At 40.8% G+C, this 17557-nt stretch overlaps 1 protein-coding gene across 4 annotated transcripts in view; it reads right to left on the bottom strand.

The window, feature by feature from the left end:
* The window catches only part of Mob3b (MOB kinase activator 3B), a 198089-nt gene that overhangs the window by 29730 nt on the left and 150802 nt on the right, over positions 1-17557 (bottom strand). For 3 of the 4 annotated variants that reach the window (XM_021252947.2, XM_021252949.2, XM_004838371.3), the window contains exon 3: positions 16368-16570. In XM_021252947.2, the coding sequence (XP_021108606.1) occupies positions 16368-16570 (203 nt within the window). Of the gene's footprint in view, positions 1-7238; positions 7672-16367; positions 16571-17557 lie in introns of those variants that run through there. The other variant, XM_013069768.3, reaches the window with a different exon arrangement.

The following is a 17557-nucleotide window of genomic DNA, read 5'->3' as shown; positions in this document are numbered from 1 at the left end:
GGCTCCTGGCTCCTTGAAGGCTGGCTGTGGGAGTGCAGGGTAGGGAGCTTTCCAGTGGGAGGGAAAGGGCTGGCCGTGGTAGGGCCACCAGGGTTTCACTGAGTCTCAGAGGGGCTAACTGGGCCCTACTTTAACAATATCCAAAAAGCTCTGGAGAAACATGATTTGTGATTGGGGGCGGGGGGGCTTCTGAGCTTCCATTGTGTGGATCCCTGAAGGGAGAAATTGCCTCCCCTGGGAAAACAAAGAATTCCACAGAAGCTGTTCACCTCTGCTGAATTCACCACAGGGCAGAGCCTGCCATCACTTAATAAGATATCTATTACGTATCTGAAGAAAACATGGAAATTTTCTTCCTCAGTGAGCCTATAATTTAGGAAGTCTGTCGTTTCTGAATAGGCTCACTCCTTTAGTAGAAACAAAGTGTTATTTTGATGGAGTAAATAGGCACAAAACAAACTAAAGTGTTCATTTTAATAAAATAAGATCTATAGAAGATTCTCAATTTGTGATGGGGCTCTTTCCCAGTAAACCCATTGTAAGTTGAAAATAGTGCAAGCAGAAAACGCATTTCAAACTCCTAACCTACTGAGCACCCAACTAAGGAACATGGTGGTGTGGAGTATCAGTTGCTTCTGCTCGTGATCAAGCGGCTGGCGGAGCAGTGGCTCCCTGCCACCACCCAACATCTCCAGAGAGTAACTTACCCTATCACTGAGTTTTGTTTTATATTTTATCTTACATATATTTTCCACAATTTAAAAATTGTTTAAAAAAGAAAAACTCCACAGCCACAGTTTTTGAAAAAAACTGTTTAAATCTTTAAAACAGGATTTTTAAAATATACAATTCCATTAGCAAAATGAAAAAAAAATTCCAGGGGAAGAGATTTTGAAGCTTTATTGAGAAGAAATGAGCATTAGTGTGCATTCTTATGCATGTATATGTGCTTATGTGTATATATATGTTTTCAGTAAAACATCTACATCTAACTAGTTCAATTTAATTTATTATCGCTGTCTGTCTTGGAAATAAAAATGTTTACATGAGCTCTTCCATTTAGAATAACCTCTATTATGCAAAAGGCCAAGCATCCTTGCACCAGCAACAGAATCAAAATGGAATAATAATAAAAAAAAGGAGTAATTATGTCTAGAGCCTCTTACAAGCCCAGCATCTTGCACCCATGACACCAAGGGGAAAAGCCACACCCCTGCACACCTCTGTAGTGTACATACAAAGGCTGTTATAACTGGTGGGAAAAAAGCTGAGTTGCAAATAAAGAAAAAAACCACAATGGAAACCTCATGTTCCAAATGGAATTTAGATACAGGTTAGTAGTGCCAATCTTAATGAAAAGTCTTCCTCTTCAGCCATTAGGCTGAAAAACTAAACCTGAATGTGGATGTGGCCAAACATATTTCTCTGTTCCTATCTGCCAGTGTTTTCCAAAGGCCAATAAGACAAAACTCTCTCAGTGTGTGCTGTGAGAACCCTGGTACTTTCCACTGGTTCCACAGAACAGAGGTGGTACGTGGTGGGGCTTCTGAAGGCACCACTGTTTGGAATATACACAATGACAACAGCTGCTTTCAGCCCCAGGCCTGGCAGTGATGAAGTCCATGCTCTACGTGACAACTGGCGATGACACTGGTCTTGTCAAGGGAGCTGATGACAAAGGAACAGCCATGCTCTGTGTCCCTAGGTGCCTTCAGCAGTACGGTCACTGTATACTAGCAAAGCCCACCCAGCACAAAGGAGTATGGCCTGAAGTCAACACCAATTCAAATGGCCATTATCTTGTCTGCTTTATCCAAACCTTGTACAGACCAGTCATCTTTCACTCCCAAGATATGAACAGTTAACTTCATTGGCTTGGAAGTTCTGGATGATCAAGAAAAGGGAAAACTCTAAATATAACACTGTGAATGTGGACACTGGGTGTGCTGCTGGGGTGTAATGGGCCAGAACCTCTCTTGCCAACTGCAGGCTCTGTGAATACACATAAAAAGCTCCTAAGCAAATGTATATTCCTAGAAAGGAGTGGTTACGCCTGAGATTGAAAAATAAAATAACTGCTCTAACTAGTTGCTACCACTTAAAATTCTGGATAGTTTACTTAAAATACTGTAGTTCTGGCTGCCTTCGATTTGAGAACACCAGACTCTAGGTCCACACTGAACCTATTAGCTAGAATTGCATAATGGAAGCTCCCAGTTATCTGCCTAACTTGTATCAGTTACTTGCCCAGCCTCTGGAAGTTTTGGGTTTGGGCCTTCAGATCCATCCATAGCTATTAAACTTCATAAGCACGGGAGCCATGTCTTTCAAGTTGTTTCAACACTTAGCACCAGCTCTTTACACACTGTCACCTCTTTTTTGTCACACAGCAGTGCACACGGCATGGGCTCCGGTAGCCACAGGGTTCTGGCCATGGTCTCCCAGTAACATGCTGCTAAGAGGGTAGAACTGGGAGTCCTAGAGCTGGAGGCCCTGGGAGACCATCTAGCTGCTATAGCTCATCAGAACCCATTTGAGTAAGCGTGTCCCTGGGCAAAAACTCAACTTGAAGGAATTTCACCACCAGAGGTCACGCTATGTTCTGACTGACTTACGTTGGTACTCCTCAAATTCCTAGGAGAAATCTAATATCCAATGGTACAGTATTAAGAAATGGGGCCTTTGGGAAATGATTATGTGAAAAGGTCTTCCTCTTATGTATGCGATTAGTGCCCTTAGAAAAGATGTACCAGGAGGCTATCCTGCCCTTCTGCCAGGTGAGGATGTGGCTTGGATGTGCCGTCTGAGAAGCAGGGAGCAAGCCAGAATCAGACGGAATCTGCTGGGGCCTGGATCTCAGACTTCTAAGCCCCCTAAACTGTGAACAACAGATTTCTTTTGTTTACAAATTACTTAGTCTAAGATATGTTGCTGTGGCAGCCTAAATCCATGAACACATGTCACCTCTGAGTCACATTGTGCATGTTCAATTCCTAACTCTTAAAGCTATGTGACATTGAATGAGTTACTTCTCTTTGTCTGATCTCCTTCCTCTTCAAAATGGAGATTTTAAAAAGTAGTTCTCTCATAAAAATTGTGTCTAGATTAAATGAGGTAAGATATAAACAATTTCCTATAGCAACTGGCTCACAGCTTGAGTCAAAATTTTCCCTATTATATCCTCAGTGACTAAATATAGCAAATGGAAAAATGTATAGCTTTTACACACCAAAGTTCTTCCATTCTAAAATATTTTAATAAAATATAGATATAAATCTCTCCCATAAATCTGTTATAAAATAATCACACACGTAGAAATAAATGAAGCATAATGAAAGGCAGTGACATAATCTGGGTCATTATGGATCTACAATGTGCCAGAACTAAGGGCCTCTAAACTTTCCTTAATCCAGAGGACTTAAAATTGATTTTGGCAGTAGAATCCATTCCTTCTAACATAATTTTAGATAGAAGCCATTATTGAAGGAATGTGGCAGCTCAAGATGAAGAAGAGGTGATGCCTCATAACCAGACTCTGGCTTTACTAGCACAGTTGAGGAACTTGTGTGTTTCCAAGGACCACAGTTTGGGAACCACTCCTCTTGGCTACATCCTCTCATCTTACCAGTAGGAAGAGTAAGACCACTAAGCTAGACAGCATAGACAGGAAGGCTCGTGCTGAGGACCAAGCCTGGTCATAATGGTCCACAGCAACTCTAGCAGTCCTCAAGTTAGTGTGATGGGGACTCTAGCACAGGGGAGGTGTCAGGCTGAAGGGGTGAGGTCCAGGGGATGGGCTTCTAGAGTATGGTGATGATTGTTGCCAGCCAGGGGTAGGGATGGTGACAGAAACACCATTATGGTCTAGACAGGGTGCTGCGTGTAGGGTTGGTTCTCAATGAAGCAGGAAAAGTAAGTCTGAGCTTAAAAATAAAGTGTGGTTAGACACCACCTAATGAAAAAGCAAAGAGGTCATCCTCAGGTTCAGGTAGCTTACTGACTTCTAGTCCTGCCCAGAAATTTGGGAATAGCTGGTATTAGTTTCCATGTGTGATGCCTGGATTACCTGCACAGAATTCCATGGGTACACGAGCCCCTGCCTAGGCCTAGTGACTCAAGACAGCTTGACTTTGCCTAGGCCCTACCCATGGAGATTCTGACTTAACAGGTCTGACGTAGGACCTGAGAAATGGTGTATGCAGAGAATGGGTCACAATCATTTACAAGTGATTGCCAAAGGGGAGGGAGAACCCCGCCTGCAAACACCTGCCTGCACACTGGGAACAATTGAGATGGCTGAGAACTTGGGCCTGCAAGACACAGTTCTCACTTATGGCATCTATTAGGGACAGGCAAAGGGCTGAAGTGACAGTGCCTGCTGAGCCTCCAGCGGTTTATGTACACTCTGAAACGCCCTGTGCAGGCCTTTCCATCCAGCTGCTATGAAGCCTGCTACTTATGTCTGCTGCTGTTAGCTTTAGAGTACGCACACTCAGAAGAGACTGACACTAAATGACACAGACAACTTCCCTGCTGGTGGGTTCCTCACATCTTTCTCATTGACATGAGTCATTTTCGTTATGATAACCAGCCTAGAATGAACATACTCTAATTAGAGATAAGTTGCTATAATTAGAGATAAGTTGCTGCTCTTCAATTTGTCTTGCTAACCACCCAGATGGAAAGGGAGTCAAAACTTTTCAGCAAAGACCCATCAAAGCACTGTTCTTATGAATACTGAAGTTGTTTTAAAAATATGTTGGATACATTTACCAAGCATTTTAAAAACAAAATTTATTGGGGTATAGTTTGTCATCATTAAAATGCTGTGTTTATATGTACAATTTGATGAGTTTTGACACATGCCTGTTCTCATGTAACAACCACGATTAAAGTAAGGACCATTTCTATCATCCTCGAAAATTCTCTCTTGCCTCTTCGAAACCAATCCCCTTGCCCTGGATGTGGTCCCTGCCTCCTGACATGCTGAATTAGACTTTCCTGGAATTGTATGGAAATAGACTTAAACTGTATATACTTTTTGTGTCTGGCTTCTTTTGCTCAGCGCAATGGTTTAAAGGTCTATGCATGAATAGAATTATCAGTAAATATTACCCATATGTATCAGAGGCAGGTGTACAAGGGCTGTAGGATCCTGCTGCTGTAGAAACAGCAGACTGGTTACTGGGAATTGAAAGGGAAGTGAGAAAGTGGGGACAATTGGATAGATTGGCATCTTTCTAGGAAGGGGAGGAGGAAGAGACCACACTGAGATACTCAGAGTTCTCAATGAGGCAGGGGATTGTTCTACAGCGATGAGCGGCAGACCTGAGCTGTGGGATACAGGAAATGGGAGAGGAATAAAAAGTGCAGAGGCCAAAGTTAAACTGGACCTATTTAAAATTTTTGGAATCTGTATTAGTTTAAAAATGTTCAAAAATTATTTGACAATTTTCTCTTTAAGAGATGGAGCGTAAGTGTGAGCGGGCCTTAATAACTCATTTCTAATAAATGGAAAAGAGTAGAAAGAATGCTTTATCATTTTTGACTCTAGTCCATAAAAGGTATTAGGGGTTCCATCTTGGCTACCCTCTCTGGGCTCAGGGCATTCTGGGAGAAGTCAGCAGGGACCTGGCATGTAGGGTGGGGACAGTCATCCCGAGAAAAGGACAATTAAACTAAGACTTACAGAATGAGCTGGACTTAGGAGGACATGGAGGCTAAGGCCTGTAGATATAAAATAGCTTGGAGTTGACAGCACATGGACCACTGAAATAACTAGGAAGTTCCCACTGGAGTAGTCTACATATCTCTTTTTTCATCTAGATCTATTTGCATGCATTTTTAATTTTATTTTTCTAGTTACACTCAGATTCACGACATATCAGCAATCTCTTAGCACTAACATCATGGAGTTAATATTGATTAGTGCTATGTTCCAGCATTACATAATGGCTTAACTAGCATTGTTGGTGACTCATACTTCATGGGAAGAGGTCCTAAGATCACACAAGTGACCATGAGTTTCTAGGTTAGGGACTGTCTGGAATCCTATCCTATCTTCATGCTTTTATTATGGTGGAACAGATGGACAATGAGAGAAGATACAGTGTTATATTTCAGTAACTGAAACCTCCCTTCATTCAAATCTCAAGTTAATACTGATTTGACATTTTTTGGAACCAAAGGATTTTGTCTTATCTGGCCAGGAAATTTGAATTAGTCCAGACCACACAGAGCAGCCAAAATTTTGCAGGCTCATATGTGGGCATCAGGCCATACTGACTATACATATTTTTATACAAATGCTCACGAAGATGAATTAATCCCTGCTGTGTCTGACATTCTGCAGCAATTTCCAACAATGCAGAACCCAGTAAAAAAAAGAAATGTGCAGTAATGACTTCTTGTCTCAGAGATCAATTGGGACCCTCCTAATATTTTGAGCATTTCCCCATTATGGAGGGTCTGATGTGAAACCTAGGGAAAAATTGAGCTGAGCAGATAGTTTTAGATTTATCTATTCTGTCTGTAAAGCAGGAAAGAAGTGACTTAGTACAGAGAAGCAAACTATTCTAGGGGCTGAAGGAACTAAACAGAAATACTTCATTGAGGGGGCATGGCGACAATCTGAACACATTTGGCAGCCAATGCTGGTGGAAGAGGGTATTACTAGAGTATTATAGGAAGTAATTCTTGAGGATAGAAACTCTGACTCAGTGGAGTCTGATAATGTTCTTCAATGGTTAAAAATGTTCAGTAGCTGTGATCTCCAATGCTATAGCCACTACATACACGTGGCTTTTGAGCACTTGCAATGTAGCTAGCAAAATTAAGAAGCTAATTTTGTTTTTTCATTTAACTTTAGTCATGAGTAGCTAGTGGCTGTTGTATTGGATGATGGCAATGTAAGCAATGGGTTGGAGGGTATCATTCTTTAAAACTGTGAGCTTCTTAAAGAATGGACATGTGTTCAGCCCTGGTACCGCAAAAAAAAAAAAAAATGAACATGTATCTATTTGACTATTAATATGTGCTCAGCACTGCATCTGACATATAGCAGTTTTGTTTTTTTTTGCTACGAACAATCATTCAACAGCCTGAAGAAGACTAACTTATGGTACAGAAGGTAGATCATATAAGACTGTGTAGCCAGTATTTCCCAAAGGGTATTTCAAATGTTCTGTAGAAATGCTGTATATTTGATCTCTTACATGGAGAGTTAGAATGCACGTTAGTGTATTAAAGAAAGCTGAATAGCTTTATTAACTCATCATTTCCCATAATTATGTGATCATTGAACACTGGTTAACATAATATTTTTCAATATCTTGTAGATCTAGTAGCTTCTGGGAAAAAGACTTTGGGGGATGTTACAGTAGGTTATGATGGGGATAGGAGGGAAACATCCTGTTAATTTCTGGAAGGTAGGGACTCTTGATTTTCTTTTTTTCTTAATTTTTATTTGTACATGTTTGCAGTATATAATGTTTACATTCCTTGTATGGATTTGGTACATATTTTTAGCACATAGTCAGCAGGTAATAAATATTTACTGAACGGTGTAGAAGGCATTTTCTTCCAGCCAAAATCAGAGGTAGGCTAAGGTCCAGAGTAATGCCATGTAATTCTAGGCATCCTCAGGCTGCTATAACAGGTACATCTGCAGAACTGGAAGATAATATGACATCTGAGAATGATGCAAAAGCAAATTAAAACAAAAATTAAAAGTTATGGAAATATATTAATGGTTTCTTAAGACTTTAAAATGTATACCAAATGACTAAACACTGATAATTCATTGTGATTAGAATACTAAACCCCATAGAAAGGAAGATCATCCAAAATACAGGTGGTGTGAACCAGGATGAGGAATGTTGTGAAGGACAGGTGAAGAAAAATGGTAGAACATGAACCTGATGGAGTCTCCCTTAACCACTTCTGGGCTTGAGTTCTGTCAATATCTTAATAAGAAAGTGTTAAAATGAAATGTAATTAACTGTAAGTTCAGCTAAAAAGTATTTGTAGTTATTATACATATATCTATGCTTAAATTTAATAAACTATATAGAGGCTATTCCACGGTATACATTAATCTCTTTTCAACAAATTCTTTTTGTTCTCTTTTCAAAATTTGAAGTTAGAAGAAAACTAAAACCAAAATTCTTTTTTGATCAAGTTAAGCAGAAGAATCTAAGTCTTTCACTTTAATTTAATTTAAATTAATTTTATGGCCAGAGAGAACAAACCTAGTCATTGGTCCTATGCACACAAGCTTTGTTCTGTGAAGCTTTAGTCTTTGTTTCTTTTATAATCATAAAGCTCAATTTTTCTGATTCCATAAGTGATACATATTTGTGAGAGAAAACCTAGAAAGTCAAAGAAGATATGGATAAAAAAGAAGCATTATCCTTAATTCCATCAAAAAAGAAACACTGTTGCCACTTTTTACTGCATTTCCTTTTCCTTTTATGGACACATGATTAGTAATCCTTCAATATAGTTTTTAATCTTGCTTTTATTACTCAATATTATATGTTGACAATTTTCCTATGGACATGATTTTCAACTCTGATTGGTCATATTTTTGTCCCTGAAATAAATCAGACCACATCTCCCCCCGACCAAATTAAAACAAAACAAAATGATGCAAACACCCCCTACCCCCCCCCCAAAAAAAACCCCACATAACCCTACAAACCAGAAGAAAAAGCTCCCTGAACATCAACAGGGTTGAATAAATAGGACTGGCAGGGACATGTGGTTGATTTGCATAATCCATTGAAAATAAATGCATGTTTCTTTGCTATTTTTCAAACTGATGCTTTAGAATAGGTCTGCCAAGACTCCTAAATTGATCTCTGGCAGGCTTTCCCACTCATTTCTGGGCATTTTGTTACCCTAAATAACCAGTTGATGCCACCCTGGACACATGTGTGTCCCCACGAGTGTGTGTGGATGCGCACACACACACACATCATCATCATCATCATCATCATCATCATCATCAGCAGCAGCAGCAGCAGCAGCAGCAGCAGCAGCATCTGAACTGACAAAGTCCCAGAACATAAACTCCAGCTACTTTGTGTGCCAGGTGCACCCTTCTCTGCTGCCATAGTGGACATTAATCCACGATGACCCTTTTAAGCCAAAAGAGATCATCTTGGATGAAGGGTGACAAGCCCGGTGATGCACCACATAAAAGATCACAGTTGCAGTAAGTAAAACCAAGTAGGCTCCAACTATGATCGATTTTGCAAAAGAGGAAGCTGGGGCCCAGAGATATTACAAGAAATAACGTGGTAACATAATCATAGAAACATTATCACAAAGGCCAAATTGCAAGACTCCCATGCGGAAGCTCTTTTACAACAGCTGTGCTCATGTACAAGTCATTTGGCTGAAACTCAAGAAACCCGCCTGACAAGCAGCAGCCAGGAGGCCTTTGTATAGATGATGTTTCAAAAGAAAAGGTCCTTTCAAGGGCCCATAATGGCTCTTCATTGCTGTTGGGAGCAATGTTACATAATTTTAGGAAAAAAATCATTTGAGTAGGCCTAGTTCTCCTGTCTACAGACCAGCTACAACATTCCAGACATAATTGTATTTTGGCCTTGGGTCACAACTGAGACCTCAGTGATCCCCAGATGCTGTAATGTTCCAGGACAAGACCACACCTGTGGGAGAACCCAGAGAGGAACCAAATCTTTATCTGCATAGTTCCTCATTGTTCTTAGATTTCCACTGCCCCCCAGTCTTTTTACACCTTGTTTATCCCAATGTAAAGTACTGAACTCTGCATTTTCACTTGTTACATCTGTTTCCCCATGTACTGAATAAAAAGTGCTGCAAGCTAGGGGTCTTTTGTCTTTGCCGCCCAGAGCAGCGCTGATCAGACCCAAAGCTCAGCTTCTTCTCAGTCTCATTTTTCTACCTTTCCTGTAATTCGCCGTGTGCTGCCATGGCTCACAGGAAACTAGGACTTAATACAGAGGTTCTGGTAATGTCCCCTTCCCCTGTTCCCTACACATTGCCAGCTATTTTGGGGAGCAGCTTAGCTCATGTGAGAAGCTCTGCTTCTTTTCACAGTCCTGACCCGATCTTGCCAGTGCAGGCCGACCTTGGCTACTGCACTCATCCAAGATTCTCCAGAGGAAGTGCAGGCCTGGGCTGTCCACCTCTTAGGGGAACACAAGGTCACCACATGCTAGGGCCCAGATGCAATGTGGCTGGGCCTTCATGAAACAAGGTTTTCCACATCTTTGGCCCTCAAATATTTAGTCTTCAAATTGTTTTTAAAAGTTCCCATATTAAAGTGATAGTTTTGGTGCCAAGGTCTATTACGAAGACCAGTCATTAGTGACCTACATGGTGGGGATGGGGAGTGCACTCTGGTGCCACAAGTGTTATGAAGGATGGAGATAAATGGGGTTCACATGCTGAGAAATTGCCCAGAACACCAGTCTGAAGCAATGACAAAAAGTGTAAGGAGATGAAATAATTTACATAAAGCTCTTAGTACAATATCTGGAACTCAAGAAATGGAGTTATTTTTACTTCTTGTTTTGTGTTTTTTTTGGTATTGAGGATCGAACTTGGGACCTTGCACTTTCGAGGCAGGCAGCGGAACCACTGAACAAAATCCCCAGTCCTATTTTTACTTCTTGAAAATGCTTGGGTGCCTTCAACACGGTAAGAACTCAACAAAGATGTGGGAAGACTGAGGGCTAAAAATGCACAAGACTAGGCTTCTTATTTTCTCTGAAGCCTTCCCATGAGGAGTTTCATTTCTCTCCTGGTTTTTCCACTTCCTTACACTATGCTACAGTGGTGAGTATGTGGTTGGGGCCAGGGTGGAACAAGAGGAAAAACTCAAAATTTTGAGACATATCACAAAGATGAGTAATGTTCCAGGGATCATGATTTCTGTAAGAAGTTAATGCATGGTAACAAAAGAAAAAAAGTTCTGTAGCCAAATGCAGTGAAAGGGAGTGGGCTACCCAAAACAGAACAAATTTCTTTACTAGATATCTTTGAGGCCTCTAATCTGCTACTGGTCATATTGTGGGTCTTCAGTGGTAGTGAGTATGCAGTATTTTGTAACTCATTTGATGAAGGAAGAAAGTCTTTTTTCATTAAGCATAATCTACGATGGCCTTTTAGGGAGGGGTCTCTTTATAAACACTGATCCATAGATTTTTCTCCTTTGTTTTACTTTCCCATTCCTCTAAGCTCACTTCCAATCCTAGAGGAAAAAAGATGTGATAAAAATGTTCATTCTCAAATTTGAGGGTAATTGTCATGTAGGGTCTTTCCCATCTCGGTGTGGTCTGGTACCAACGCTATCAATATTAGTGCCATCCTGTCAAGCATGGAATCAGAATGTGCATTTGAGCCAGATTCCTAGGTGGTTCCTGTAAACAATACAGTTTGAGATGCTGACTGAAGGTGCTTGGTATCAGGCACTAATCTCAGCAATTCTGATTCGTATACCCAGGAGGAAGCTCAAGTGTGCACATTTTAAAATACCACCTGATTCTGACGTTGGTGGTGTGTGGGACCCTACTGAGAAACAGCCTTCACTCAAGATTCTATGGCTCAAGCACCTTGCTATAAGGCAACAAAATAGACCCAAGAGCAACAGTATAATCACCTTCATTGTTAGAAATAGGAAATGGAGCCCTGCAGAGAGAATGGGAAAGCACTGGGCCACAGTTACACAGGAGTCACCAGGTACATTAATGTGAACTAGTAACCTCCTCTCTGTTCTCACCTGGCCAATCTCCTCCAGGCCCAATCAGCTGTTCATTGACAGCTACTACACTGCTCACAGTCCTCTCTGAGTTGGCTTTTGTTTCTAGTGAAAGGCCAAGAAAATGCTGCTGGCTATTTGCGCTTGCTAATGATAATTCAGATTAGCTCAATTTTGTCAGCTGACTCCCAGGCAGCCAAGGCCAACAGCAGCCTGCTTATTCAATCAGGCCTGGCCTATTTTCCAATTACCAGCATCATTTGGGCTCGTTTCCTCCAACTGTGAACTTGCTTGAGCTCAGGTCATCTTCAGCTGTTGCATTTACATGAGAAATAGATTGTCACATCTGTGTCTGTCAATATGCCAGCCTCCCCTGCCAGCAGGAAGAGCAAGCGAAATGGCATGTGTTTCCCTGCCTCCCAGGCTGCTGGCTGTACAGGTTGAGGAGCAGGTCCCAGTGGGGTAGTAAGGCAAATCCTATGTGAAAAGACATGCTGGCCTTCACTTCTTTCCAGCCTCTGAATTCCAAATTGTATTCCCACTCAGGAGCTTGATAGGGTGACCATCATCTATCTCAGTGTGTTGGTACCAAGGGTTTTCCCAGGATATGAGACTCTCAGTGCTAAAACTCAGAGGGTTAGTCACCCTAAGGCAGTGCGAGAGCATTTGACATTTGCTGGGTGGTCTCTGAAATCTGGAACAGAGAATGACTGGGGATTGTGGTCCCATCTTTGTTCAGTCTAAAACTTATGATGTATCCTTCACTGTTCTGTACCTTATTTTGCTTTCACTCCCTCCTATAAATCAGAAAAGATGAAGCATTATTTTCAATTAGCAGATGTCTATGTGGGGGTCTCTGAAGGGCTGTTCTGAGATAAGGGTGGCATCAATGAAGGAATGACTGCTGTGTAATCCCTTTGAATGGGGACATATCCTTAAAATGCTCTCCCCAACTCAAAAACATATTAAATATTCGAAATATACTGGGTACTATGGAAAATACAGGCCTCAGCCCTCAACTAACTGATGGTAGAGATGGATACAAATATGTTTCACTATATTTACCAGGAGGCTACCTAGGGAAAAGCAGTGAGCACTATGGTAGGGTGAACTGAGGTAATTCCACTTACTATGTGCTAATTACTTTAATGCACTATCTCATTTAACAGCCAACATTTCTTATGCACTTACCATGTGAGTAACCCATTTCACTTCTACAATTCTATCATACCTACTTTACAATGAAGAAAATGCAGCTTTGAAAAGCCAAATAACTGCTCAAGGTTGCAAGTTAGTAGATGAAGTGTCCAGGGTTGGAACCCAAGAGCATTTGGGTCTTGTCTCATGCACTGCATAACACTGAATTGTCTACTTTTGTGGTGTGCCAGATACTTATTCAACAACAGCAACTGGGTGGGCTCTGGAACCAGAGAATCATGGTAGAAACATGAAGGGAAGTATGAGGGAGACTCCAAGTTCTACACTGTGGAATCCTAAAACATGACTCCAGGAATGTCCCACCAGTGGCATGGTTCCTTTGGGAATGCCGATGTTCTAAAGTAAACTGCTGCCCTTCTGGCCCCTAGTTGCATCAGATTCCAAAGAATGTACACTAGTATATGAAGGCAAATGCCTGACTTCATTACACTTCAAGGACCAAAGATGAGTGACATTCATATTTTATATAATCTAGACTGCATTGCAAATCTCTCAAAAGCATATTTTTCTTATGCATGTAGAATATCTGAGCAACTTGCTTTGTACATGCATAGTACTTAGTATATGCAAATCAAAATATAAATGTATTGATTTGATATACTACATCTAACCACAGTATGTACAGTACATTGCAACAGTAGACTTAGCTATCAGGTATTCTAGCACTATCAACTCCTATAATTACAGCAGTAACACTCCACAAACATAACTCTTAGAGGATATTGGATATGCTAAGTATGCAGAGCCTAATACCATATAATTACTGTTCTCATAAATATTCTCAGTATCTAATGCCTATGTTTTGAAGGTTTAGGTTTGTATAAAGCAAATACATAATTTCAAATAATTCAGTATTTAAAAAACATACTAAAATTAATCTTTTCTGTAACTATAGCAAAATGTAAGCGTAGGAAGAACACTGTTTTAAGCAAGATTTAAAGAAATATAAGCTTCTGAGGAAAAACATACCTCTCTTGTTCACTTCCATTGTTTATAATTCATGATTAATCTAGTCATAGTTTTTCTCCCAGGCACACACAGAGGCTTTTATCTAGAATCTTGGCTTTTCTAAGGACTAACTATGACCCCAAGATTTCGAGTCAGCTCCTGGCACTGCCAGGTGCTAGAATCCTTGGAGTCCTTCTTCAGTTATAGAAAATAACTGAGAGGTTTTTGATAGCAAAGAAAGGCTTTCTCTGCTTGTTGACTTACACTCAGCTTTATCTTACAATGGCCTTTATGCTTCTGTGCATAAAGGAGAAACTGACTTTCCACTTTAGCCATCTAATGTTTCTGCTCCTTTAGCTCAGCAAAACTGAAAGTATGAGTGCTTGGAAGAGCCTCTTCCTTATGGCAGGCTTTTGGGGAAGCTATTTTCCTTCTACCTCCACAGGCCTACTAAAGGGAACTGAACTCAAATGCTCAGAAGCAGCCATATCCATGAGACTGCAGTGGTCTCCCCCTACCTCTCCATTTACATGGTTCCTTTCCACTTTTCCTTTTCTTTTCTTTTTTTTGTCCTTGATACTTTTTGAAATTAGCTTTATCAACTCCTTCTAGTCATTCAACTCCTCTGAGTTGTTTGCGTAACCTTTTCTCTTTACAGTGGTTGTTTACCCAACAGCCTTTATAAAGTACAAACTAGCAGAACATTAGTACATTTTTGTTTCTTTCCACATGAGTTGTCCAACTACAACTCAGTCCATGGCCCAAGAGTGTTCTAGTAAGCCATCATGAAAAAATGAAGAAAACTACCTCTCTTCTCCTTTAGCCAGTGATTTAAGAAACATCTCAACTTTATACAAAAGTCTTGCTCTGCTCCAGAATAACTGAGTGATGCAAAGCTATGTGTTTTTTGTCATGTACTCCCACAGAACAACCATTGATTGTGACATGAGAAATTCTGAAGGTGACATAAAATTCACCAACATCTTTGCTGGATACAGATACTATATTGATTTAACACATCTTTTATGCTTTAAATTTTGACTCTTTAGCATTTGAGATCTTGCTGAGACAGAAGGACTGCTCCTTCTAGTGCTAGCCAACACCTAGAGACTGTAATAAACCCATCCTCAAGCTGTTTACAACCAACCAATATAAACCAGCCAATCCAGGCCCAGGCCCCAAACACTTCCTCCATAAAGCTCTGATATTAACACAAGAACCAGACAACTAGGGGCAGCCCTTTTGCCCCAGAGCCTGCTGACATTATTCATATTAGTCACCCTCAGCCTGTTTTCCCTCACATGCCTGTGTCTTCACATGGAAACTCCAATAGGGCTCCTGCCCATTGCTCCATTTCCTCACTGACCCAGTGCTTCCCCACGTGGCTGCTGGTGGTATGGCATGATCCTTTCTCTTGGGATCTGTGAGTATAACAAGCTATCTTTTCAGTGGTATCATCTGACTTGTGGGCTTGAATGTACTTAAATAATAATAAAAACTAAAATTTAAAACAATAAAGAGAAAGAGATACAGGTTAGCAAAAGCAGACATCCTGGTCCTGCATTTTGGCCATTATTCCAATGGACTTGGATGAAACTTAGTTGCTCTATCAGCCATATTTAGCATGAAAAGGCATAATCTTATTCTATTCTACAGGACAAGAAAGTACTGGATAGAGCCAACTCGAAATAACTGTAATGAAAGTATGAATATTAAAGAATCACCTGTTAGAGAAGTGATGGGGTTTTTAGGGGCCTGGACTTCTAAAGCAAACACTGAGTTCAGTAGCAAAAAAATTCCTTATAAAGAAAATACAAGTGACCCCATTCACCCATATAGTAACACTAGAGATTGATCCTGGATGTTTTAGATTCTAAAACACCCCCTCTAACTCCATAACAGAAGATTCAGTGTCAAAAGCAAAGTCCCTATGATATTGTATTCTTATTCAGAGCTGACTTTATTCCCTGTCTCAAAGGCAATTTTGCTTGACTTTGTAGGCCTAGTAGCTGGCACATAGTAGGTGCTAAATATTCATTTACTGACTGAGGGAGTGTTTTTGATCATCCTTGATTAATAATGTCAGATAACATGAGATCAAATAACAGATTAAATAAGAGATTAAAAGATTTAATCTCTCTATAAGAGATTAAATAAGTGAACGAGCTGAGAATCAAAGCTACTTCTTCCAGCCCCAATCATTATATTCCCATTTATTATATTATGTCACCTCTCAGAGGACAACCATTTGAAGATAGTTTATTTGGTAGCAGTGGACACCTTGGTATCTCTTGGCCCTTAGTTGACTGCTGAACCCAGTCCAAGTCTGCAACCTTCCAGCTAACATCTAGCATTCAGTTGGCACTTTCCATGCATCTGGCAGTGGACTGTGACTAATGGCCAAGCTACTAGGTATGACTGGGGTGCTCTTAGTGCAGGTGACACTTACCAAGGGCTCTAGCTCCTTTCGGTCTATGAGGTTCATCTCTGTGACAAAGTAGTAGAAGTGTTTATAGCAGGTGTTGACGTGGGCCTCTGCACCCATCACAATGACTCGGTCGAAGTGGTGAATGTAGACGTGGACAAAGACCCGGAAAAGTCGGCACAGGATCTTCTTGCAGATCTGAAGGAAGTTCTTTGGGAAGGGTACACCTAGAGAAGCAAAGAGAGAAAGGCATGAAACCATGACAGGAAAGCTTCTTTTCCTCTTAAGTCTAAAGTAAGAAATTTGGCTGAAGGAGGGTGATACTGCAGATAAACTGCCATTCTCTCTCCAGGTAACAAGGGGTGGTAAGGACTGTGGCAAACTGGAAAGCACCTTCCCACCTCCCTGTCCAAGGGGGCAGCTTCTCCACTCCGGCCAACAGTGACCAAATGAAGACGGAGGCCCAGGCTCGTGAGAGGTGCTGCTTTCTCAAGATAATTCTGAAATCTGGAGTTCTGTGTGTACCTGCTGCATTTAAAAAATGTTAACGACTAGTTTGAAGTTTTAAAAAATTACTGCAGGTTAAAACAAAAACATCTCTGTAGTTTAGATTTGGCCCTTAAGCTACACACTCACAAATTCTGATCTAAAATTTGTCTCAAGAAACATTTTTTTCTGAGGTGGGCAAATTCAACAAACTACACAGGTGCTCTGCATCATACTCATCCCCACTTTGTCTCTTTAAGGAAGGTAGGAGTTGGGTTTTTTTTTTCATAACCCAGAAAAGGTAAGTGGTTAGAGTCGCTCAGATTTCCTATCTGATGACTACTACTCCCAGGTTGGTCAGAGAAACAAATAGAATCAAAAGTCCACTTCCTTTTTGCTAAATTGCTACTTAAGCTCTTGTTATTTACACTGTCCAAGACTGCATATTGTAATGGGTTCCTAAGTTATGCAGACTTTGTTTGAATGCCTACTCTGCTGTTTTCCCAGCTATATGGTGTGGGCAAATTACTTAACCTCTGCTTCTCCTCTGTAAAGGAGGGACTATGGTGGTAAGGCCTTCCTTGCATGGCTGGGAGGCTGTGACCATGAGTAAGATCCCCCTCCAGTGTCTAGAACACAGCAAGGGCTCACTCAGTGGGACTGTTCCCTCTTCTGTCTACAAGGTAAGGCCAGGAGCATCTAGCAGTTGTTATAAGGAAAACTCCTTC

This window comes from Heterocephalus glaber, unplaced genomic scaffold, assembly GCF_053883595.1.
Source record: "Heterocephalus glaber isolate CG9 unplaced genomic scaffold, H.glaber_assembly_v1.0 deba00001481, whole genome shotgun sequence".
Taxonomy (NCBI): Eukaryota; Metazoa; Chordata; class Mammalia; order Rodentia; family Bathyergidae; genus Heterocephalus; species Heterocephalus glaber.
This window is presented reverse-complemented; position numbering and strand designations above follow the sequence as displayed.